General features: G+C 36.7%; 1 protein-coding gene across 1 annotated transcript in view; it reads left to right on the top strand.

Annotated features, from left to right (window-relative positions):
• LOC106666554 (zwei Ig domain protein zig-8) overlaps nt 1-24,596 on the top strand; it is a 658,162-nt gene that overhangs the window by 45,868 nt on the left and 587,698 nt on the right. Inside the window, exon 2 of the mRNA XM_014393829.2 lies at nt 21,420-21,588. Coding sequence (XP_014249315.1) covers nt 21,507-21,588 — 82 coding nt within the window. The 5' untranslated portion in view covers nt 21,420-21,506. The remainder of the gene's footprint in view (nt 1-21,419; nt 21,589-24,596) is intronic.

Here is a 24,596-nt window from a genome sequence, read left to right as displayed (position 1 = left end):
GCATAGTAGCTTGTCGGTTGCTGACGTAAAATCTTGCCAAATGAAAAAGGTTTTTGAACAGTTATTTCTTTTACCAGCTAAATTATATCATGACACTAAGGAACAATAAATGCCTTTCTACGTCCAAAAATATAACGAGTACCTGGTTTTTGTCTTTAATGCGAATTGTTGAGGTTCATCTTGAACTTATTGACTCTTATTTAGCTGGTAGAACTCAGATAACAAAAGTTGGAACAGTATATAGCAATCCATTGCCTATCGTCTCTGGCGTCCCTCAAGGTACGGTTTTAGGTCCCTTATTTTTTCTTTTATACATTAATGATCTTTTAAAACTGAAAATATCTGGTTAAGTTTTTAGTTATGCTGATGATACGTGCTTGATTTTTTCTGGAAAGATAATTGATAATCTGATAATGTCTATTAACAATGATCTTAGACTTATTAAAGCATAGTTGTCTTCTAACTGTTTACTTTTAAATAATGTTAAATCCAATGTCTTACATTTTGTCTTAAGTAAAAGATTAGTTTTAAAGAGCTTTAACTTTTGTTTCCATACATGTATTAATTCATTTAACTGTTATAACAATTACAAATGATACTAAATATTTAGAAGTTATATTAGACTCTAGGTTAAATTTTAAGTTACACCTTGTTTCATTGGCTATGCGATTGAGAAAACCCCTTTACAAATTCAGTATTAAGAAAGATCCTAAATTTAAAATTGTTAAAATTAGATTATTATGCTTTGGTTCAGCCTATTATTTACTATGGTATTGTTACATGAGGTGGAACCAGCAATTGTTATTTAAATCCATTTATCATAACTCAAAAATCTCTTTTGAGGACTACTCTTTCTAAACCTTTTAGATTTAATACCAATCAACTATATCACATTTTTCAGGTTCTAAAATTTAAACAATTTTTTAAAAAGTGTGGTGATTAGTGACCGTTAATCGATATTTATTTAGAAATCGTGAGAAGCGGTCTGGTTTCAGAAAAACATTTTCTTTATCGTGCCAACGTTTCGATCTTTATTGAGATCATCTTCAGGTCCTGGGATTTACAAACATTGTTTACGTTTAACAAATACATTTAGGATGTAGAAAAGTGAATTTATACAATATAAAATATATTTTTTATATTCAATCAAAGTATTTCTACTCACTCAAAGTGTTTGTCTTCTGTGTAATTGTGCCATTCTTGCGTGTCGTGTCGAGAGTGCCAGTGAGATTTTGCTATTTTGTGTTTTTATACGTTGGATTTTGAAGGGGTGGGGAAGTATGTCGGTTTAGAAAAGACATTTTTGTATAAGGCTTTTTTTTTAAATGTTCTTGTATGTATGTCTTTAAAAATACCTTTTTTGCTGAATCAAACCATGAGTATCAAGACAAAAAGTAGCGACTAATATTTTTATATACAAAGGAAACACTAACTTTTACTTTAACTTTTCATTTAATGCTGTTTTTAGGTTTCTTTATAATCATAAAATTAATTTTAACGAATTTAATTCTTATTATGATTTCAACAAATTTATTAATGTAAAAATTGTAAATTTATAATTTGAATTTTCTTTGTGGTATATTTGGCATCAAATGGTAATTATGTTATCCTTTACTTTCTATTTTATTCTAATTTGTATTTATTGCCTTTTATTTTATTTTTGTTTTCTTTTTTCATTATTTTGTTTTTTCTTTCATTTATTTGTTCATATCCATCTTATCAGCCCTTTTGATTTAATTTTGGTCAATTTTGTTCACTGTCAAAACTCTTGCCACCTGTTACAAGCACTGCTTTTAGGTGACAGGCGAAAATTTGCGGATAGGTTGAATGACTTAATTTTACTTATGGTTTTCTTATTTTATCCTTAATTTTTTTTCTCTATTTATGTATTTTTTTAGATCGTTTCTCATTTCATATTCCATAGTAGCTTGTTGGTTGCTGAAGTAAAATCTTGCCAAATGAAAATAATTTTTGAACAGTTTTCTTTTTTTATCAGCTGAATTATATCATGCCACTAAGCAACAATAGATGATTCTTCTACGTCCAAAAATATAACTAGTACCTGGTTTTTTTCTTTAATAGATCGTTCCTCATTTCATATTGCGTACTAATTTGTCGGTTTATGAAGTAAAATCTTGCCAAATGAAAATGATTTTTGAACAGTTTACTTTTTTTTATCAGCTGAATTATATCATGCCACTAAGCAACAATAGATGCCTCTTCTACGTCCAAAATATAACTAGTACCTGGTTGTTTTTTTTAATAGATCGTTCCTCATTTCATATTCCATAGTAGTTTGTCGGTTGCTGAAGTAATATCTTGCCAAATGAATAAGATTTTGGAACAATTTACTTTTCTTAACAGTTGAATTATATCATGCCATTAAGCAACAATAAATGCTTCTTCTTCATCCAAAACTATAAATAGTACGTGGTGGGTATGGTTCAACTTCTCAGTTGTTATATGATTCACTTCCAGAATTGCATTCTAACCCTTTCTTGCCCGAAGTTACTTCTTATGATGCCAATTTTCCCAATTTTGTTAAAGTTCGCAAGAAATCCCGTGAGTTTAGGGAGGGCGTAGTGTTGTACCTGCTGTGTTTGCCCGTTTATAGGCAACACTGATTTATTTCGCGCAAATCTAAACGGAATTTCCCGCTAACCTCCTAGACAACATTGAGTCATACAGGTTCAAGGTGAATGTAGAAGAAAACATGTTAAAGAAAACCGTCCAATCCTCAAATCTATGAGTACTGAAACAATGCCATAACAGCTAATCAGCAAATGACGGAGGATTAGTCGATCAAGCTGACGAGTCTATCAATCTTTTCACTAAGAAAGAATCGTTCAAATTCATCAAATACGGAGACCTTTTTAGGTTTAAAAACAAATTGTTGTTATTATAGTTAATTCATAATTAATATTGAAAGGGTAAAGAAATTTTGATTTACCGGTATGAGCCAGGTAATCTGGGTACGATCTGCCAAGTTGGCCGATCAGGAAGTTGGGATATTAGGTAGGCGAGGTCAATCATATCCAATTATCACTTGGATACTAACAGCATGCCATTATTCAGGGGAAAACTTATCTTTCGAAAATCTTGGAAATCATAGCCGACCGTTTTCAAAGCTGGCCTCCGTCTGAGATTTCAAGATAGAAATTACGCTATCTTGCTTCTGAAGGTCGTTAGTACGATCGAACATTCAGATAGACATAAATAACAAACGGCTACGAGGAATTTCATCCGTTCGACAATAGAGACATCGCGTGTGGCGAGGTGTTTACCCCGTGGTTTTCGGGGTCATCGAGTTATTCATTTTTAAACATGTGTCCAATAGTTTCCCGACAATAATGTACATTTACTCTTTCCAAATTCATTCAAAAGCTAAATATCAATTCCAAGCACAAAAGCCAATGGATTATCATATTTACTTACATATCTATTGATATACTCGAAAAATTGAAATTTAGTCAAAACTTTTTTGTTTAAATAAATTTAATTTATTTTTATTTGGAATCTTTCTTATAAGAAAAAATGGTCTTATTTCGTAAAGGTTTGTAACCATAGTTGTGGACTGAAATAAGCTTGATATTCTTTTTAATGAGATTTGTGAAATAATAAATTCTGTTATTCAGGGTATATATGCTTTTAGATTCTTGAAGTTTTTTAGATGTTGGTTTTCTTTTTCTTCAAAACAATTTTCAGACACATGTGGTCCTACTGCCAGCCAGCTCGAGCGTGCGGACCAGCCCTAAAGGGAGAAAGAGGGATGTGGAAGACATGTTTATTCAGCGTGAGAAATGAGAGTGCAATGTCTCTTGGGATATGAGCATTGCAGTTTAAAAAATAAACCGTTTTATTGTCTGAACCCCCTTTCCTAGCAGAAACTGGAAATTGAGCACTGGCGGAAAAAATATTTTTTGCCCATTTGTGATGCTCAACAAACCTCCAACTTCTCTCCTCTACAGCCCCATGTTTTATATAAATCTGTCAATCCTAAAATAAACAAATATTATTTCCATACTGTGATTAGTTACACCCCAATTAAATATTTTTTCACAGTTTTCATTTAATATACACTGACAGGGACTAAATTCCACCCAACTGATTTTTTTATCTTCTCGATAAAAGAAAATTCTGCCCTTAATTTGTCTCATTGTTTCTATCAATAAATATTTTTTTATTCCCTATTTTAAATTGGGAATATCAATTAGAGGTAAACACACTTAATTCTCCATTCAAAGTAAGAATTTTTCAATGTTTAATTTTGACAGAATTTCAAATTTTCAGCAGTCTTATTTGATTTTTGAAGCAATAAACTGTTTAGTTTTCATCTTTGTTTTATTCATTTTAATTTTTTAACTTAAAAATGCCACTTAGTGCTAAGGATGTTGCGCGTGGTGTGGCACTTATTGATGACGGACGTTCCATCAGGTGTACGTTATTGCCATGGGAGTTCCCAACGAAAATTTGTGAGACCCTATTAGACGTTTTCGAAAAACTTGGTAATAAAATAGAAGACCCAGTTCTGGATGCCCAATTGTAACAGGATCACAGGATAAGCGTTTTTTGTCTTTGAGAATTTTGCGAAACCGGCACATTACTGTTGTCCAAGTGATTCATCAGCTCCAGAAAGTTCGAGGTGTCTAAATTTCTGAACGCACTTCTCGAAGAAGTTTAAATCAGTATGGACCGATAGCATTTCGCCCGGGAAGAGGACCATAAATGACCAGAACACACGAAGTTGCGCGACTCACATTTGCTCGAGAACACAACCATTGGTCATTGCACGATTGGTCTGATGTACTTTTTACAGATGAGTGTAGATTTGCTCTACGGTGTCCAGATAGTCGTGAAAGACTGTGGAGAAGGCGAAATGAAAGGAACGAAGTTTGTAATTTTTCCCAGAGCCAACCTTTTCAACGTAGCTCAGTGATGGTGTGGGTGGGAATTTCGATGGAGAGTCGCACAGATTTGGTTGTTGTTCGTGGAGGGTATTTGACGGCCACTCGTTTTGTAGACGAAATTTGGGAGCATCGTGCGTTGCCTATCCTTGATGAAATCAGCGACAATCTTATTCTAATGCATGAAAATGCCCGTCCATATGTCGCTTGCATATTTCATACATTCAGCATCATAACGTCAGGGTCTTAGCCAGGCCAGCCAAAAAGATGGCGGGTGGTACAGTGTGGATAAGGCTCGGGTCCATGAAAAGGTGTAGCTCATGTCCTCATCCACTTCCCCTTCTCCATCCAGGTTCCTTCATTCTTCCCTGCGACCTTTCCCAATCCTTGGTTACAAGGAGGGAAGGGGGTGTCCACGCGCAAAATAATGGTGTAGACTTGAGGGCATGGCAACCTCTCTAAAGCACAAGCTGTACTTGTGTCGACCTCGGGTCTTCATGCGGCAGGCGGGTGCTTTATCAGAGGCACATGTGGGTTAGGGTGCCAGATCCTGTATGCATAGACAGGGGGATGTATAACAACCTGCACTACGGGGTAACAAAAATATTCCAATGTTCAGCCCCTGTTACACTGGGAATGGACTCGCAGTTGGCCATAGTGAGACCCCTGGTGGGGAGAAGAGGCTGTCTTCTATCTGTGACCTTCGCACGAGACTTGCGTATGACCATCGTTATTCACCCGACCTCGCAGGATACGAATGATTGGACAATCGAAGCGTATATCGTTGAGGATGTTCAGACTACGCTGACGGAGTCCCTAGAATGCGTGAGAAGAGGCGGATGGAAATGGGTAGTGGATCTGCTGCGCCTAATCGAGTGCGCTGTGCACGCAGGTGAACGTAATGTGCTCGATTGGTGCATTAAGCAGTCTCCTCTAGGGGGTGGGTAGCAATTCCACTTTAAACGAAACCGCGATCGGAGCGGGTCCGGAAGTTCTACGCTTGGGAAGACTCAATACTCTCTTCTTCTCTATCTATAGCGCGGGAGACCAGGCTGATGAATTTCGGCCTAGGTAGAACTTTGCGCGCGGCATACGGTTTGATGCTTAATGAGGACCCGACCACTCGGAATGGGCAAGCGGGGAGCGAGGTTGTCTTGGTCCCTCAGGGCTGCGCTGCCTCCACACCAATGCTGCGGCAGTAACACACTTCTGTCGTATGTGGAGGTGCGTCAGCTTTCATCTTGAGAATCAAAACGTCCTATAAAGCCTGAACGGCTAGTTGCGGATGTTAAAGATCCTCATTGTCTTTTTAAGGACGACCGAGTATACGGGAAAGCCAGGCCATCCCTCAACCCCATCGCAGATTTATGAAATAACCTCAAAAAACGAAAAAGAGCACGTCTATCACTTCCTGGTAAACTGCACGATCTTAAAAGGATTCTTCTTGAAGAACGGCCTAACTTCCAGCAAAGAGGCATTTCCAGACTGGTATAAAGTCTGCCGAGGCGTCTTCGAGATGTAATTAAGGCCAGAGGAGGAAATTCGCGATATTGAAATGTTAATTAAAAATCTAATAGAAAATTAAAACAAATTTTATCTGCCCATCTTTTTAAATTTATTTTTCATTTTCCTTAGCAATTTACTTTTTGTTTTACTTTTTTATTAAATTATTATTAATCGTTAAAAAACGGCTCGAATTTTTTGCCTGTCAGTGTTTATAAGAAAATTTATTACTCGTAAACAATGATAATATTTCCATAACTACTTCATAATGTGCTAAACTATTTATACGTGATTACAAGACAGTATTTTTTTATACATTTTTAAAAGTGTTTTAAAAAACGTCGGTTTTCGTAGATAATACTATTTTTTACGGGTTTGTAACAGCAGAGGTAATATTATCAACCCCTGGTGTACCGGTTCGGCCCCTTGCAGTGATGAGTGACCGTGTATAATCTAAGAGTATATCCATTTTTTTATTTACCTATCCGTCCGACCTAACAATCTCTTTGTGTTGAGGCTTAAGGACTTTGTATATTAGCCAAAAACTTATATTTATATAATTATATATTATATATTATGTATAGTTTTATATATACATATATGTGCTGATTAGTGACCGTTAATCGATAATTATTCAGAAATCGTGAGATGCGGTCTGGTGTGATGTAGGTTTCAGAAAAACATTTTCTTTATCGTGCCAANTATATATATATAAATACATTTTGCATTTATTCTAAATGTCTAACAGTCATATGTGCTTAGAATAATTTTTATTTAATCACATCATCATTATACCAACATAAACAACAAGTCAAAATGCTGTCAGTTCCCTCTTTTATGTTCTAATTAACGTTAGTTATTATTAGCTCCTCCTGAATTTTAGCCAGCTTCTAATTAAGATTTGGAGTTTGTTTAAGGGGGGGAGGGGTCAACAGGTGAACAAAAGGCCAGATAGGACAGAGAGTGAAAAGCAGGCGGAGAGGTTGCAAAAGAGCGATAACATCAGTTTTCCCTTTGGGATTTCTTACCGCAATTAGAACCAAAAATAACGCCCTCACCCCCATTGATTTTAATGACCCGACAAGCCGGCGGCCAAATTGAGATGAGCGGCTGTGTTGACTTTGCCGCGCGGACCCTAGTTTCTCCGTGAGTTTTTATTTGTTTCTTAAACTGTCAACACAGGAGCAACAACTTCATCAACTCTAGGCTAACATTGTCTCAAGCAATTGTGCTACACAACTCTCTTAACTCGTTTGCAAGAAGACGCTTTCGTGAGTTTTTCCTTCCTCAATCCTCGGCTGGGGAGGCGTCCTATAATTTATGCAAGGGAGACATCGGGGTTAAACAGGTAATTTAACTTTCACCTTGAATTTTTCATCATGATAAATTACACCTAGATAATGCAATTAGCACCTCTTTCATGTATGACAATTGAAAAAAGCCGAGGCAAAAAAAATTGAAATATTTTACGGAACGCGAATATCATTCCTGTCAACATGGCCCATTGTCTGTACATTTACACGGCAATAAATACTACTGATTTCATATTTCTTGCTGTACCGGTGGAGGAGGGGCATTTTTTGGGTTTCGATTTTATTATAAAATGTATTAAAATTTAGAGGACGTAATTATGTTTTTTATTGAAGGAAAGTTCAATTAGCGATTTTGAAAAATAATAAATTAAAAGTTTCCATTCCATAATTTTTTACTGGACTCAATGATTTTTTCAAACAATACATACCGACTATAATATCATTGATTAGCTAACATATCTGTGCACTCGTTAGTCATACTGTTAATAAGCTTGTCAATAATTTCATATGGAATTTCATTACATAGATGTTGCAACGCTGCACTCAGTTGATGCAGGTCAACTGGCTGCCGATGGTGATCGAAAAGTCTTCTCTGCAACGCGTCCCATATGTGCTCAATGGGATTTAGGTCTGTATGGGAAATTCTTAGGTAAGCATTGATAAACAACTTTGCGTCTATTAGGTCTGGCATTGTCATCCAGAAATAGAAAATCCTTGCCAATAAGATCCCTGGTTGGACGGATGTATTCCTCGATAATTTCTTGTTCATAACGGACTGCTATGAGGTTGGCCCCAAAAATATGGAGTTCAGTTCGTCCGCCTTTGTACATTCTAGCCCAGACCTCCAAACTGCGCTGAAGGGAGCACGAACTGGGACATTGTACGCATGTCTGTTCTCGGTAGACACTTCGGCGCCTGCTGCCAGTATACAGACAGAAAAGCGACTCGTCAGTAAACATAACGCCGTTCTAATTGGTGTTCTCTTCTATGCGCTCGCTGCACAACATTCAACAGTCCTAATTCGAACTGTGAGCCGCGAGGCCACTCGTGATGACTGGTCGGGACGGTGCCGAATCGGTCGGCTCTTGAACGGCCATCTCATCTCCTTCACGCAGGGGAGTCATAGCCCACTTAATTCGCAACTACGGCGACGATGGGTGGTACAGTGTGAAGCCATGAAAAGGTGTACCTCATGTCCTCGTTCACGTTCCTTTCTCAATTCGAGTTCCACCTCTCTTCCTTGCGACCTCTCCCTTGGTTACACAGGAGAAAGTTTCCAGGAGAAAAATAACGGTTCAGCCTTGAGGGCGTGGCAACCTCTCTAAAGCACAAGCTGTACTCGTTTAGGCCTCCCGGGCGGGTGCTTTATCAGAGGCACACGTGGGTTAGGGTATCTACGTTAAGGTACGGTGGATGGTACATAACCATCTGTACTATGGGGTAGCAGAAATGTTCCAAAGTCCAACCCCTGCTACATTGGGAATGGATTCGTAGTGGTTCGTGGTGACGGCCCTGGCGGGAACTTAGAGAGGAGGCTGTTCTATCTGTGACCTTCGCTTTAGCACTTGCGTATGACCATCGTTATTAACCCGACCTCACGGGGGATACGAAGACTCGGACCATCGAAGCGTTTAACGTTGAGGACTCTCAGACTACGCTGACGGAGTCCCTCGAATATGTGAGAAGTGGCGGATGGGTACGGATAGTGCTCGAAGAATGTAATGTACACGAATAGAAAACTTTCCCGAAGGCAGTCTCCTCTAGAGGGGAGGTTAGCAATTTTATTTAAGGTTTAAAAAGGTTCGTCTTGGCCCCTCGGGGCTGGGACAGCCTCTACCCCAACGCTGCGGCTTTAAGATCCGTCAGTCGTATCCTGAATCAAAACGTCCGATAAGGCCTAATCAGTCAGGTGCGGAGGTTAAAGATCCTCATTGTCCTTTTCCTACCCGCAGGGACATCTTCTGTATGGGCCCAGGCAAAGAGCAACCATCAACCCTGGTGCCTGGGGGTAACCAATGATGGAGGCAATATTACCTTCCTTATCCTTCCTACCCCTTTCCTTTTCTTCCCGCCCCATCTGCTTTGGCAGAGGATTCCTGAATTGCTTAACCCGCACCCCTCAGGCAACGAGTGCATCAATTGGCAGTTAGTATGACCTACCGGGTGGGCGATCAGTCCCACCTTAAAAATAATACTGAAGCACGGGAGTGGAGTATCCAAGCGGCTCCACTAATTGATGTTGAATTCGTGGTGATCGTGATTTTTAAACAAATTGTACCTGAGCTGGAGGTTACCGGCCAACCGTAGCTGGAGATAGAGTGCCTTCTCTATCTCTCCGGGGGTGGTAAAAGGCTCCGCTGGAAACTACAAAACTGCCCTTTTTAAGGCACATGTACGGATGTGCCCTTGTTAGGGCACTTCTGAACTTGGTTAGCATTGCACCACCTCGCTAGCCAAGGGTTGTGACAAGTCCATGCATGTAAAATCTTCCTGGTGTTCTTTCGAGAACACTAGGCGTCTGCAAAGTCCCCATGGGGATGTCCGGACGTTAAAGATCCTCATGAGTACACACCCATGATAAAAGATGGGAACTCCTGTCTAACAACCGAGTATGCCCCACATTCTCCTGAGTTGCTGGTGGATTACGAATCGTTTGTGGCGATGAAGGTTTTGCTAAAACTTTGTATTACATAGGATCTGGCGGGCACTATGGGAAGGTTTCCGTTCTCTACAGCAATGACAATATTTCTGTTCTCGCTTAGCATCGTAATGCCTTGAGATCAACTACGAAGCCTTCTACTGGCACTTCCCGTCTCTCAGATTTGGGCTAAAGCCCTGGCGGGCACTGCCTCTGCGATATCCATTTGTCATTGACCTCGATGACTCATTCTCGCAATAATATTGCGCACTTCTGGTTCATGATGAAGTCATTCCATGATTAAAGATAATTCAACAATATTAATATGGAGGAAAGTTGTTTGCTTACAAAATGAGTAATCTTCATGTCTAATATTCTTAAGGTTGTTTGCGTTGTATTTTCCAATTTGTTTTATCGAACTAACAAGTATATATTGGTTTATTTATTGAAAATTAAAAGAATAATAATAAATTTCAAATATCCTTTATTCCTGTTTGATGAATAACGTGAAAGAAACGTTTGATCCTCTGATCAGAATTGACCTGGCAAAACTGGGGAACTGAAAGTGATTCGTCCATCCTTTCCTCACATTCCTTGATTTTTGAGATAAATAAAATATATTTATGCCCACATTACATTACTCTTATTTCCCTAATTCCTTACTTAGCCAAATAATTTCTTTTGTCGGGGCCTTGGAGCTCAAGAAAAACAGTTTGGGCTTTAAATTTGATCAACCGCTTCCATATGGATTTTTTAACACTATGTACATTCTTGCTTTATGGTTAAAGGTTTTTACAAAAGCCGAAAGCTTGGCAAGTAGTAAGTAACCCTGACGAGTTAACATATCTTCAAGAAACATACTTCCCCTGGTCGATCGAAATCGTCAACTTTTTGCAAATTGTTAAAAATAATGTCTCATCAAAGCAAATATTTCTTATTAGTCGTCGTTTGTTTTTCGTTTGTTTTCGACCTCCTTTGGGGTGAGAATGAACTTTGTAAGGGTAGATCGGCCCATCCGGGCGAATCATTGAATTTCGTGAGTAGTCGGGTCAATATTCCCCAAGAAGTAATCACAAAGCTTTGTCACCTTCAGGCCTGGGCTTTTCTTCTCAACCTACACAAACGTTTGTACTGAAAGAGAAACCTTTCCTGACAATATCTGCTGTTTCAAGTTAACACAAATCCAGTGTCCTACTTCAGTACGATTATCATTCTAGTTTTAATATTTTAACATGTCCTAGAATTAATCGTTCTGCAGTTATTTTCTGCTAGCACTTTGTTGTTCTTTTCGCCATCTGAATTTCAATACCATTGGTGTTGTGGCAGACAGCCAACCACTAAGTGCTGGCGTCAGTCGGTAAAACTCTCACCCGCTGCTCAAACCGATGGGCATACATAAGGGCAACTGCATGCGACGGTCAGGCTTATCAGCGACGATACCAACTAGCTGATGGATTTAAATTTTTGGCAACTGCATACAGCGAAACGTTCAGGAACGATTGGTGCCTTCATTGAACTTTTTTCCGTCAATTAATCAACTGCCCTTCTGTCCTGTGCGAGGGTAATTCACTCGTCCACAATAGGTGACAATGCCTTGATGCATTCCCAAACGACTTTGGATTAGCGATGAGATAGACTTTAGTGACGTCTGGGTGTATCCTTTGATCTCCTTGTCACCTTGTTCACTACCCATATTCTCCAGCTGAAAGTCAGTTGAATATTACTCATGATATTAATTCCAAACACTTGGCATTTGGAAAAAGAGATGAAACAGGTTATCGGAAGTCAATTTCTTGTGTGGGTGGCTTTCCGTATGTGCTGTGGTTAAATGATTTATGAAAATTCGATTTTCTTTTATCAAAATATCACGATGTCCTGTAAATATGTTCTACATGCTATAGTTTGTTTCTCACAAGAAAAGATATGCTTTTAAACATAGACAATAATATTCATCCACACTGTGCGAATACAATAATGAGTTTTATCCTCGGACCTAACCTCCAAAATATATGGTAACACCTAAAGTAATTACCAGTTCACGGTTTGTGGGTCCTGATAGTAACGGCGATCGGATCAGGTGATTTTGAAAGAATGGGATAACATTACCCGCAATGTGTGGTGAGTAGTGACCGTTAATCGATAATTATTTAGAAATCGTGAGATGCGGTCTGGTGTGATGTAGGTTCGCACTCTCAACACGACACGCAAGAATGGCATAATTACACAGAAGACAAACACTTTGAGCCCTGAAGATGATCTCAATAAAGATCGAAACGTTGGCACGATAAAGAAAATGTTTTTCTGAAACCTACATCACACCAGACCGCATCTCACGATTTCTGAATAATCAATTCAGGCAATGTTTCTAAGTCCCAGGCCCTGAAGATGTTCTCAATAAAGATCGAAACTTATTTAGAAATCGTGAGATGCGGTCTGGTGTGATGTTGGTTTCAGAAAAACATTTTCTTTATCGTACCAATGTTGCCATCTTTATTCAGATCATCTTCAGGGCTCAAAGTGTTCGTCTTCTGTGTAATTGTGCCATTCTCGCAATTCGTGTCGTGTTGAGTGTTGCCCAGGCACTCTCAATTGGCACAATAAAGAAAAGGTTTTTGTGAAACCTACATCACACCAGACCGCATCTCACGATTTCTCAATAATTATCGACTAACGGTCACTACTCAACACACGTAATTGTTATTTCTTTCAATTAATTAATTTTTATATGTGAGGTTTTGGTTGAAATGAAATGTTAGTGCCAAGAGCGGGATTAGAACCCAAGAGCTTTGGCTAAATACGCCGCTGCTCTACCATTTGAACTATCGTGACTTCGGATCCATTCAGACACCAACTCCCCATCTCAACCTACAACCTTTCGAATTTTCCCTCCTTTTTTGCCATTTTTTCAAATGTCGTGCAATCGGGATTCGATTCTTCGCAACATATGAAACGGCCAGTGTAGGTCGAATATCGTTCGTGCCACTAACTTTTTCATTTCAACCAAGACCTCACATAAAAAGATTAATTAACAGAAAGAAGTAATTTGGTTATAGACAGCTAAATCTAATTGAGCTATTGCTATTTGTAAAATTTCAGTTTATTTTCTTTACCAACGTTCGGACAAACTTGTATGTAATCTGTTGCCTTCATACGACAAACAGTTCACTCCCGATGATTAAGTTTAGTTTTTAATCTCTCATTTCTCAACGTGTTGTGTATAAGAAATCATCAAAAACCTCATAAATTCAAAAAATATTATGTTCGACAATAGTAGAAGAAGACTCATCAAGAAAGTTTATTATCATGTTAGATTGCATTATTACAGTATTTTAAGCTAAAGAATTTCCGTTTTCACCACCAACTTGAGAGTAAATTGTTTTTTAATTTAACCAATTAATATATAAATGGTCGATTAATCGATTTCGAGCGGTCTAATCCAGCAGGATTCTCTTGATCCAATTAGTGCTTATTGTAAATTATTCCCCTTAGTCTTCGTCGAATCAAGAGAGGAATTAAAAAGAGCGAGAGGCCCTTTTAGCCTCTTTCTTCTCGTAGGATCGAATCTAAAGAAGGAAATGAGGTCGGCCCAAACGAGAGACGGGGCGAATATTTTAAACTTTTAAATGCGTGAGTGCGCGGTTCAAATCCTGACAGAGTGTCTGTATTAGTGTTCTGCCAAAGAGGCCAAGACGGGTTCCGAGGACGACTAATCTAGAATTATCGCTATGCCGCGAAAAATACATCGAGCTCACTTGTCAACAATAAAGTATATCCCTGATTAGTTTCTAGCTCCCGGCTCATTGTGATTTTATTATCCAGCTCTTTCTGTTTGACCTGTTCTGCGGAATTGTTTCTTCCATGCTTTTTGAACAAAATGAAAAATCGCTACAATAACTACTTACATTATCTAACCGTTTACAAAACGTAGTTCGTTTTCTATTATATAAATTGTACAACAGTTATTTATGGATACTGCCAACCAATATTTTGCTTTAAATAAAACATAACACAAAAAATTAAAGTTTTCAGTTGAGATAAAAAAGTCAGCGGCACGAGCGGGATTCAAACCCACGATCTTCGGCTTGATACGCCGCTGCTCTACCACTTGAGCTATCGTGACCTCGATCCACTCGGACACTAACTTCCCAACTCAACCTCACATTTTGAATTTTCCCTCCTTTTTGCCATTTTTCAAATGTCGTGTGAGAGGTTTAGTGAAATATACTTCATTTTAAATCATTAAATTCACTAATTTCGTGGTCCGCTTGACCAATTAATATATTACAATTAATTAAGGTTTTTAGTTGAGATAAAAAAGTCAATGGCACGAGCGGGATTCGAACCCACGATCTTCGGCTAGATACGCCGCTGCTCTACCACTTGAGCTATCGTGACCTCGATCCACTCGGACACTAACTTCCCAACTCAACCTCACATTTTGAATTTTCCCTACTTTTTGCCATTTTTCAAATGTCGTGTAATCTATTTGATTCTCGGCGACAAATGATATGGCTCGAATCCCGCTCGTGACACTGACTTTTTTATCTCAACTGAAAAACTTAATTTATTGTAAGATATTAATTGGTGAAGCGGACCACGAAACTAGTAAATTTAATAACAGAAAAAGTTCTCCTTTGTTGTATCATAGTCCTTATCAATCAATAATAAGGGATATTTCTTATTTATTTATTTGAAACTACTCCTATCTGTTTACTTGCAAATGTTTTATATAATCGTGTAAAAAGTAATATCATAGCTGAAGTGTCTCTATATAAAAACAACTACCCATGAATTTTCTGCTACAAATTTCGATTATGACTAATACAACGAACTATATCTTTCATTCATTATTAAAATTTACCATGTGAATTTATATTTTTGAATCGTCGGAAAATGTTAAATTTCGACAAAAAGAAATATAATAATTTTTTCAATTAATTAAGGTTTTTAGGTGAGATAAAAAAAAGTCAGTGTCTCGAGCGGCATTCGAACCCACGATCTTCGGCTAGATACGCCGCTGCTCTACCGCTTGAGCTATCGTGACTTCGATCCGCTCCGACACTAACATCCCATCTCAACCCTACCTTTTTAATTTTCCCTCCTTTTTGCCATTTTTCAAATATCGTGTAACCTATTTGATTCTCGGCGACAAATGAAATGGCCACGGAGAGCTTAACGAAGTATACTTCATTTTAACTTATTAAATTCACTAGTTTTCGTGGTCCGCTTGACCAATTACCATATTTTAATTAATTAAGGCTTTTAGTTGAGATAAAAAAGTCAATGTCACGAGCGGGAAGTTAATGTCCGAGTGGATCGCAGTCACGATAGCTCAAGTGGTAGAGTAGCGGGGTATCAAGCCGAAGGTCGTGGGTTCGAAGGACTTGACAATGAATTTTTTATCTCAACTAAAAACCTCAATTACTTGAATAATACAAAAAGTTATTTTTTGTTGTATCATGGTCCTTATCAATCAATAATGGTAGATATTTCTATGTCATTTATTCGAAACTACTCCTATCTGTTTATTTACAAATGTCTTATTTAAAGTGTAAAAAGTGTCTCTAATAATTTAATTATATCAACTACCCATTAATTTTTTGCTACAAATTTCAATTATGACTAATACAACGAACTATATCTTTCATTCATTATTCAAATTTACCATATCCATTGTATATTTTTGAATCGTCCGAAAATCTTAAAATGCCACAAAAAGGAATATACTAATAATGTTGAATAAGAAATGAGACGGTTTTCACATGAAACAACTTGCATTGTTTCACATTTTGTTACTATATTTTTTTTTATCATCCTCGGATGTCATATTATATCTAAACAAACACCCACAGTCTAAGATGATTTGTTATAGAAAAAAAGAATTTATTTTATGTCAACAAAAGTTTTTTTTTACATTCATGCAGTTCCGAAAAAGTATTTTGTGTTAGGCAAAAGCTGATTTTCGATTATTTTGCTTGTATTCACTGATGAAATCATACTTTCAAGAGTTAAAATTCTTTCTACGGTTTTGTTTTGAAAATAATGGGGGTAAATCTTGTCTTCTGTTTTGCAAAAATGGCTCATATGTTAAAACTATCGGGTTTAGAATAGTTTGTTTTTCACCCACTCATTTTCACTTTCTCTCTCTCTCTTTGCTCTCTCTCTCTCTTTTTCTCTCTCTCTATTTCTTTCTCCGTCTTTCACCCCTTTCTTTCTATCCCTCAATCCGTGTCTACTTTTCTCTTTCTTATTCACTCACCCTCCCTCTCTTTTTCTTTTCTTTGTTCTTTCACCTACCCACGTTTTCTCTTTCTCTACCTATCTACCTACCTACCTTTCTATGTACCTCAATCTGTTTCTCTCGCTCTATCAAACTCACACACGCTGTCTCTTACTTTCTCCTCTGTTCTTTTCTCTCTCTCTCTTTCTCTACATATCTTTTTCTTTCTTTCTCTCTCTATTTATTACCTTCCATCTTTATTTCTTCCTCTCGCTGTCTATGTATTTATCGTTCTATATATCCCGCCATTCTCTATCTCTCTCTCTTTTTCTTTCTGTCTTTCTTTCTCTCTGTATTTATTACCTTCCATCTTTATTTCTTCCTCTCGCTGTCTAAGTATTTCTCGTTCTATATATCCCGCCATTCTCTATCCCTCTCTCTTTTTCTTTCTGTCTTTCTTTCTATCTCTATTTATTCCTACCTATTTTTATTTCTTCCGCTCTTTTTCTATTTATTTATCGTTCTATAAATCTCTCCATTCTCCCTCTCTCTCTCTCAGTTTCTCTCCATTTCTCACACACCCACACTATTTTCCTTACTTAATCTATGTCTGTCTGTCTGTATGTCTGTATGTCTGTCTGTCTGTCTCTCTCTCTCTCTCTCTCTCTCTCTCACTCTCACTCTCTTTCTCTCTCTCTCTCTCTCAGTTTCTCTCCATTTCTCACACACCCACACTATTTTCCTTACTTAATCTATGTCTGTCTGTCTGTCCCCCCTCTCACTCTCTCTCTTTCTCTCTCTCTCCTGTCTCTTTCTCTCTCTCTTCTCCCTTCTCACTCACTCTATTTCTCTCTTTCTGCCTGTCTGTCTCTATCTCTCTCTCTCTCTCTTCTCTCTCTCTCACTCACTCTCACTCTATTTCTCTCTTTCTGTCTGTCTGTCTCTCCCCCCTCTATCATAATCATACACTCATTTTATATTTTTCTCTCTCTATTTCCTTCTAACTTTTTATCCCTCTCTCTCTCTCTCTCTCTCCACACCCACATTCGCTCCCTCTTACTTTCTGTCTCTCTCTTTCTGTTTATGTCTCTTTCTCTCTCTATTTTTTTCTTTTTTTCTCATTCTGCTTCTGAGTATCTATCTTTTTTCTTCCTCTCAAAGTATTTTCCATTTAAAAAATCTTAGTATACCTAGAAACTACACTTAAAATGAACATTTGCCCTTATTTGATACTTATATATAACTTTAGTATGTTATTAAAGTAATACATTCATATTATATTTTTAATTCCCAATGATTAGAATTGGACGCGGGTCGAGAAAATAACGTACTTATTAAAGAAAAAAATTTGAATAGTTTTGATTGAAGGTTTTTCTAAACCGTTTTATACTTTCAATTTTGCAAGAACAATAAAATGTTAAATAGGTATTCTTATTTCTAGATTGATTGTGACAAAACGGACTATTCCAAGATGGTGTATTGCAATTGTTTTCAATGTTTCTTGCGAATGTTTGAGTGAACAAAATTAAGCGACCATATCTAACCGCTGTGCGAATTTTCGAAATATAAATAGATTTAGTATTTATTAGTTAAATGACTTTAATTAAGACTGATCCTTTTACATAAAAATTGATGGAAACTGTCATATATGAATAACAACGTGCTGTACATCACGCCTATTTTTAAGGGGCTCGTCACACAACACGATTCGAAACGTCACCATTCGTTCGATATCCGACGATCGGAAACAGGTCATGGTAGATGTCAATCACATCGCACACTCCTTTAAGAAGGCCAACATCATTAGCACGTCACACATGTTGAGACAAGGCGTCGAAAACAGGCCAAATGTACAAACATACGTCAATAATACGAATCGTGGCGTTTTCTTTATAACAATCGACTCGAAAGGGCCAGCAGGGAAGAATATTAAATTTTCGAGGTTGGCTGTATGGATAAAAATTTGGTTTTTAGACAAAACTATACACAGTTTTTCCCATGTATAATTTTCCAGCAAAATAAATTTTAAGTTAAAAAATCAACCGTATAAAATTCTTTTTTTCAGTTACAAGGTTTCAAAGATGTTTACACAATAATGGAATAATGATGAAAGTAAGAGGATAGATACATGGAAACGGGATTTTTGTATTTTTCAGGCACTGCTGAATTCTGTCTCCTTGTGTTTTACTAGTTCTTTCGATCAGTTTAATTTACTAAATGCTATTTTAAGAAGTAATAAATCATTAGATGCTGTAATTATTTGTTCTCAGCATGTTCGTACCTTAGGTTATGACTCCATTGAGCAGTTTTGCATTGTAAGAAAATATTAGTGGCTATTTCTTCTGCCGTTGGTGTATCAGATTCTAAGTGATGGGCATATATCTCATTTCTGATTTTTCTATTGCTGTTGGTGCGTTTTCGTGAGAATTTTTTTAATCATATGTATGCTAAATCTGGCACTTCTTAGTGTTAGTTGCACTAAATCGGGTTAAATTCAGTTCAGTACAGAACCAAGTTTTGCTTAAAACTAGAATGATCCTGGTTCAAATTTGAACGGTCGTCGAGCTTGGGTTAAAGGGAGGTATGAGTTGAATAGCACCCATTTCTTCTGTATGTTGTTAAAGGCCTCTCTGTTCAAAATTTTATGTTCACATGTTTGGGTAATAATTTGTCAAATTTGATTTGAAAATCTTGATCCTTTCTTATATCTAGTTGTCTCAATTTTGTTTTTCTAATTGCAATTTTCGAATGTATTTATTTTACGATTAGAATTCAAGGCATTTTATTTCGAATATGTACCTACAATCATCAAGTCGTGTAATCGTTGGGCGGAGAGGATCATAAAATCATAAATTTGTCCCGACGTCCTCCATTTTTTATTTGTGGATCCGGTAATTTTCATTTCTTAGAAAATAAGACGAAAACGTTTGCCCTCCAGTTTGTATATCTTTTATACATTATATAGGTTGTTGATTCGAAGGGAAATAATGCATATATAAGTACGGTTAAATTTTTCATGACAGTTATCAATAAATCTGAACATGTTTTATATGCCAGTTAATCCGAGACTTTGATTTTGCATCAAAAAAATGGAATCAAAATCGTCCATGTTCCAAGTCCACTTGAGGATAATTTTTTTTTGCCAATTTCCAAAACCAAAAACACAAAAAATCAGGTGAACTAAATCTGAACAACAAAAATTAAATCGTAAGTACGTGCCTTAACATTAATGTGTGGTGATAAGTGACCGTTAATCGATAATTATTCAGAAATCGTGAGATGCTGTCTGGTGTGATGTAGGTTTCAGAAAAACATTTTCTTTGTCGTGCCAACGTTTCGATCATTGTTGAGATCATCTTCAGGGCTCAAAGTGTTTGTCTTCTGTGTAATTGTGCCATTCTTGCGTGTCGTGTTTAGAGTGCCCACTCTCACAGAAGACAAACACTTTGAGCCCTGAAGATGATCTCCATAAAGATCGAAACGTTGGCACGATAAAGAAAATGTTTTTCTGAAACCTACATCACACCAGACCGCATCTCATGATTTCTGAATAATCACTTAACAGTACTATTTTACTACTACTACTACTACTACTACTACTATTGTTTATTGTTTACTAATACTATTTTTTTTGTTTTTGTTTGTTTGAAATTTCGTTTACCAGAAGACGTAATTATGCGTGAAAAATAATGCGTAATATCATATCATATAACGCCACGCTCTCTTACTCTCTCTTTCGCTCAGCAACACTCACACACACACATTTTCTTTAACATACTTTCAAGAACTTGTTCAAGAAAAATGTTTTAAGGCAACTACATAACATTTCTTTTATGCAAAGAAAAAGAAGCATCCAATTCCCCAATCTTTCTCTCTCCCTCCTATGTTACACCCACACTCATTCTATCTCTTTCTTTCTGTCTGTCTATCAGTCTCTCTCTGTCTGTCTCTCTCTCTCCCTCTCTCTCTCTCTCTCTCTCTCTCTCTCTCTCTCTCTCTCTCTCTCTCTCTCTTTCACACACACACACACACACACAAACAAACTCTTCTTTGACTCTCAAAGCTTAGGTTTCTACAAAGAAAATCATTTTAACTTACGTGCAACGTTCCTCGCAAAATAAAACAAAACATAACAAACATTTTAATCATCTCTCTCTCTCTCTCTCTCTCTCTCTCTCTCTCGCTCTCTCTCAGCAACTCTCACACACGCACATTTTCTTTAAAATACTTTCATGAATTTGGTTTTTTTGAAAGAAAATGTTTTAAGGCAACTACATAACGTTTCTTTTATGCAAAGAAAAAGAAGCATTTCAATCACCAATATCTCTCTCTTTCTTTCTCTCTCTCTCTCTCTCTCTCTCTCTCTCTCTCTCTCTCTCTCTCTCTCTCTCTCTCTCGCTCTCTCTCCCCACTTTATTTCTCTCTCTCTCTGTCTATTTCTTTCTATCCCTCTCTGTATGTCCATCCCACGCTCACACAACGGCCATCTCTCTACCTCTTTANTATATATATAATTTATACTAGCGCTTACAGATCGGAGTGATTAGCCGAATTCAGAACTAGAAAGTTTAACTCTCCAGAGGGTACGGAGCTAATTAAATTGCATTAGACCTAGTACGATAAATCCTTGGGATCGGCAGGCTTCTAGGGATAGTTTCCTCTTTAAGACCGCTTCCTGGCCATGTTAAATGTTGAAATGAAATGTTTGCCGGGTGGTTTATATTCGTCGATTGGCCGTTCGCCAACTTGGAATCCGATGGTAATTTACTGTTGCACACTCCTTGTTACCTGTCCAAAGCGTCCCTTAAACCATCCTAACCGATTTCGGCATAATGTTCCAGGTTGACTGTGTTGTAATGATGGAGAGGAATCCTCCGGAGGTGCTTGGGCGTGTTTTTGGGTGAAATAAGAGCAATGACAGATTTGAAATGCCTTCAAGTTGCTCTGCGTCCATCCTAGTCATGGGTTCTATCCTCGTCCAGCTTCTTCTGCTACTCGCTTTACAAAAAGGTAACTAAAACAATCATTTTCGTTTAATTTTTTTAAATCTTGTTTATTTCCGCTGTAATTTTGAAGTCACTTTGTATGTATTTTAGGATTTACATGAATAGGTTGAAATTAAAAAAAAAATATTCTTACTGGAATAAACGATTCAAAGCACATCTCTATTTGTACAGGCTTTTGCAGGAAATAATAACAGACTCGTAGTTTCAAGCACGTTTACTTCTGAAACCGTATCTTCGACGATTAGAGAAAAGAAAATTAATTTGCGGTGGAATCAATAGCCCAATCGTCTTTACCCTGAAAGGCTTGTCTAAAATGGTTATTTGTACCTTTAACTACTTTCACAACTTCTTGTTTACATCGTGTTAAACCTTCAAGTTGAAAGTTAAACCGTAACGGAGCTTGTTTGAGATCGGCTTGTATTGTTTTCTCAAAAAGAATCATGCCACAACACCTCCAATTTCGTCAAATGCTGATAATATTCTCATAAACGTCACTCACAGGCCAAACCTCACTGTTTTGCTTGGAGAATTTTTTTTTATAACTTTTAAATTAATGTACTTACATTTTATTTTCCTTTAGAATAGAACTTAATTAGTTTAAATATTACTATAGAAATGTGTGGTGATTAGTGACCGTTAATCGATCATTTTCAGAAATCGTGAGATGCGATCTGGCGTGATGTAGGTTTCAGAAAAACATTTTCTTTATCGTGCCAACGTTTCGATCTTTATTGAGATTGAGGTCGGCTTGTATTGTTTTCTCAAAAAGAATCATGCCACAACACCTCCAATTTCGTCAAATGCTGATAATATTCTCATAAACGTCACTCACAGGCCAAACCTCACTGTTTTGCTTGGAGAATTTTTTTTTATAACTTTTAAATTAATGTACTTACATTTTATTTTCCTTTAGAATAGAACTTAATTAGTTTAAATATTACTATAGAAATGTGTGGTGATTAGTGACCGTTAATCGATCATTTTTAGAAATCGTGAGATGCGATCTGGCGTGATGTAGGTTTCAGAAAAACATTTTCCCAACGTTTCGATCTTTATTGAGATCATCTTCAGTGCTCAATAAAGATCGAAACGTTGGCACGATAAAGAAAATGTTTTTCTGAAACCTACATCACGCCAGACCGCATCTCACGATTTCTGAAAATTATTATAAAAGTTAATCCGTTTATGTTTAATGGTCAAATTGACCAAATTACCAAATATTAAAGATCGTGAGATGCGGTCGGGTTTTAAAACAACATTTTCTTTATCGTGCCAACGTTTTGAACTTTATTCAGATCATCTTCAGAGCTGGGATACAAGATGGCTCATAAATCACAGATTAGTATGAAAAATCAAGAAACACTGATAGCTACCGCAACTTTAAATCACTCCATCCTCTTCACACAATAATAAACACGATCAAAGGTCTACTTCACGGAATTTTTACCCTAAGGCATGAATCTTTTCACCACAAGAATATAAAGATATACAAACAGATCCTCCATAACAATCACTTCTCTAAACACATAATCCACAGAACAATCAACAACTACAACTTAACAACTACAACTAACACCATCCACTAATCTTAATAATACCACATTAAAACTACGAAATACAGACAAACCAACATAAATTTCCATTCCATTCATTCACTGCATATCACATAAATTAAGCACATTTGTCTCTTCTGATAACTTTAAAATACCTTTCCAAAATATAAAACAATTCTAACACTTTTTTCTAAAATTAAAGATCCCAAACCAATTACAAATAAATCTTACGTAATTTACAAAATCAATTGTTTAAATTGTCCGGCAACTTACATCGGAATTACATCCTAATATCTAGATAAGAGAGTAATGCAACATATCTATGATTGCAAAAAACCCAAACAAAATCCTACAGAACTGACTACTTACCATTTTGAACCCAAACACAATTTCGACTTTAGCAATCCAAAAATGTTACTCACAGAACAAAACAAACATAAACCTAACTTTTTAAAAATAGTTTACATCAACAGAGATAAACACAGCATCAATTACAGAAGGGACACATGTAAACTCAGTCGCAGCTACGCTTATATCAATAATCAAATTCAATATCGATAACATACATATATCATCACCACATCACACAAAACATGTAACATATAAAACAATCATCACATTCTTCATATTGAACATTTCAACATAGTCTAATTCTTCAACAATATGGCTTTCCTTTTCCTAATTATCCAAGTCTACATAAGGAAAGGATAATTAGGCCGAAACATTACCCATTTTGTCCCACTGCCCATATAAAAATGTTTTTCTATTCCCGATTTCCATCCCCTTCACCTTCAAAATCAAACGAATATAAACAGAAACCATCAATATCTCACTGGCACTCTCAACACGGCACACAAGAACGACACATCTACCCAGATAAAAAAAACACTTTGAGTGAATACAAATACTTTGAATCTAAAATTACTAGCATTGTATAAATTCATTTTTTTCACATTCTTCATGTATTTGTAAAATTTATAATTAATTATACAATGCTAGAAAATATTAGAATCGAGAAAAATGAATTTATTTGTATAATTGTACAATTTTGATAAATTCATTTTTCTTCACATCTAACATGTATTTTTATAATTTCAAAAATGTTTATAAATCCCAGGCACTGAAGATGATCTCAATAAAGATCGAAACGTTGGCCCGATAAAGGAAATATTATTCTAAAACCTACGTCACACCAGACCGCATCTCACGATTTCCGAATAATCGTTAACTAACGGTCACTAAACATCACATTTCAATTAATTATTCTATTTATGTACGGTCTCGGCTGAAATGAAATTCTCCATTGGAGTGTTTGTAGTTTAAGTTAAACAAATCTCCACGGCAGTTAATTACGTTCTGCATGCTATCAAAAAGTAACAAAAGACCTTTAAATAATTTGGAGATTTGAACAGAACCTCACTACGAAGTGGGAAGCTGCCTGAATTGGCCAAAGCTATTG

Source organism: Cimex lectularius, unplaced genomic scaffold (genome assembly GCF_000648675.2).
Source record: "Cimex lectularius strain Harlan isolate CLEC.00 unplaced genomic scaffold, Clec_2.1 scaffold196, whole genome shotgun sequence".
Lineage (NCBI taxonomy): Eukaryota > Metazoa > Arthropoda > Insecta > Hemiptera > Cimicidae > Cimex > Cimex lectularius.
Note: the sequence above shows the minus strand (reverse complement) of the source record. Positions and strands in the feature narration are given on the sequence as shown.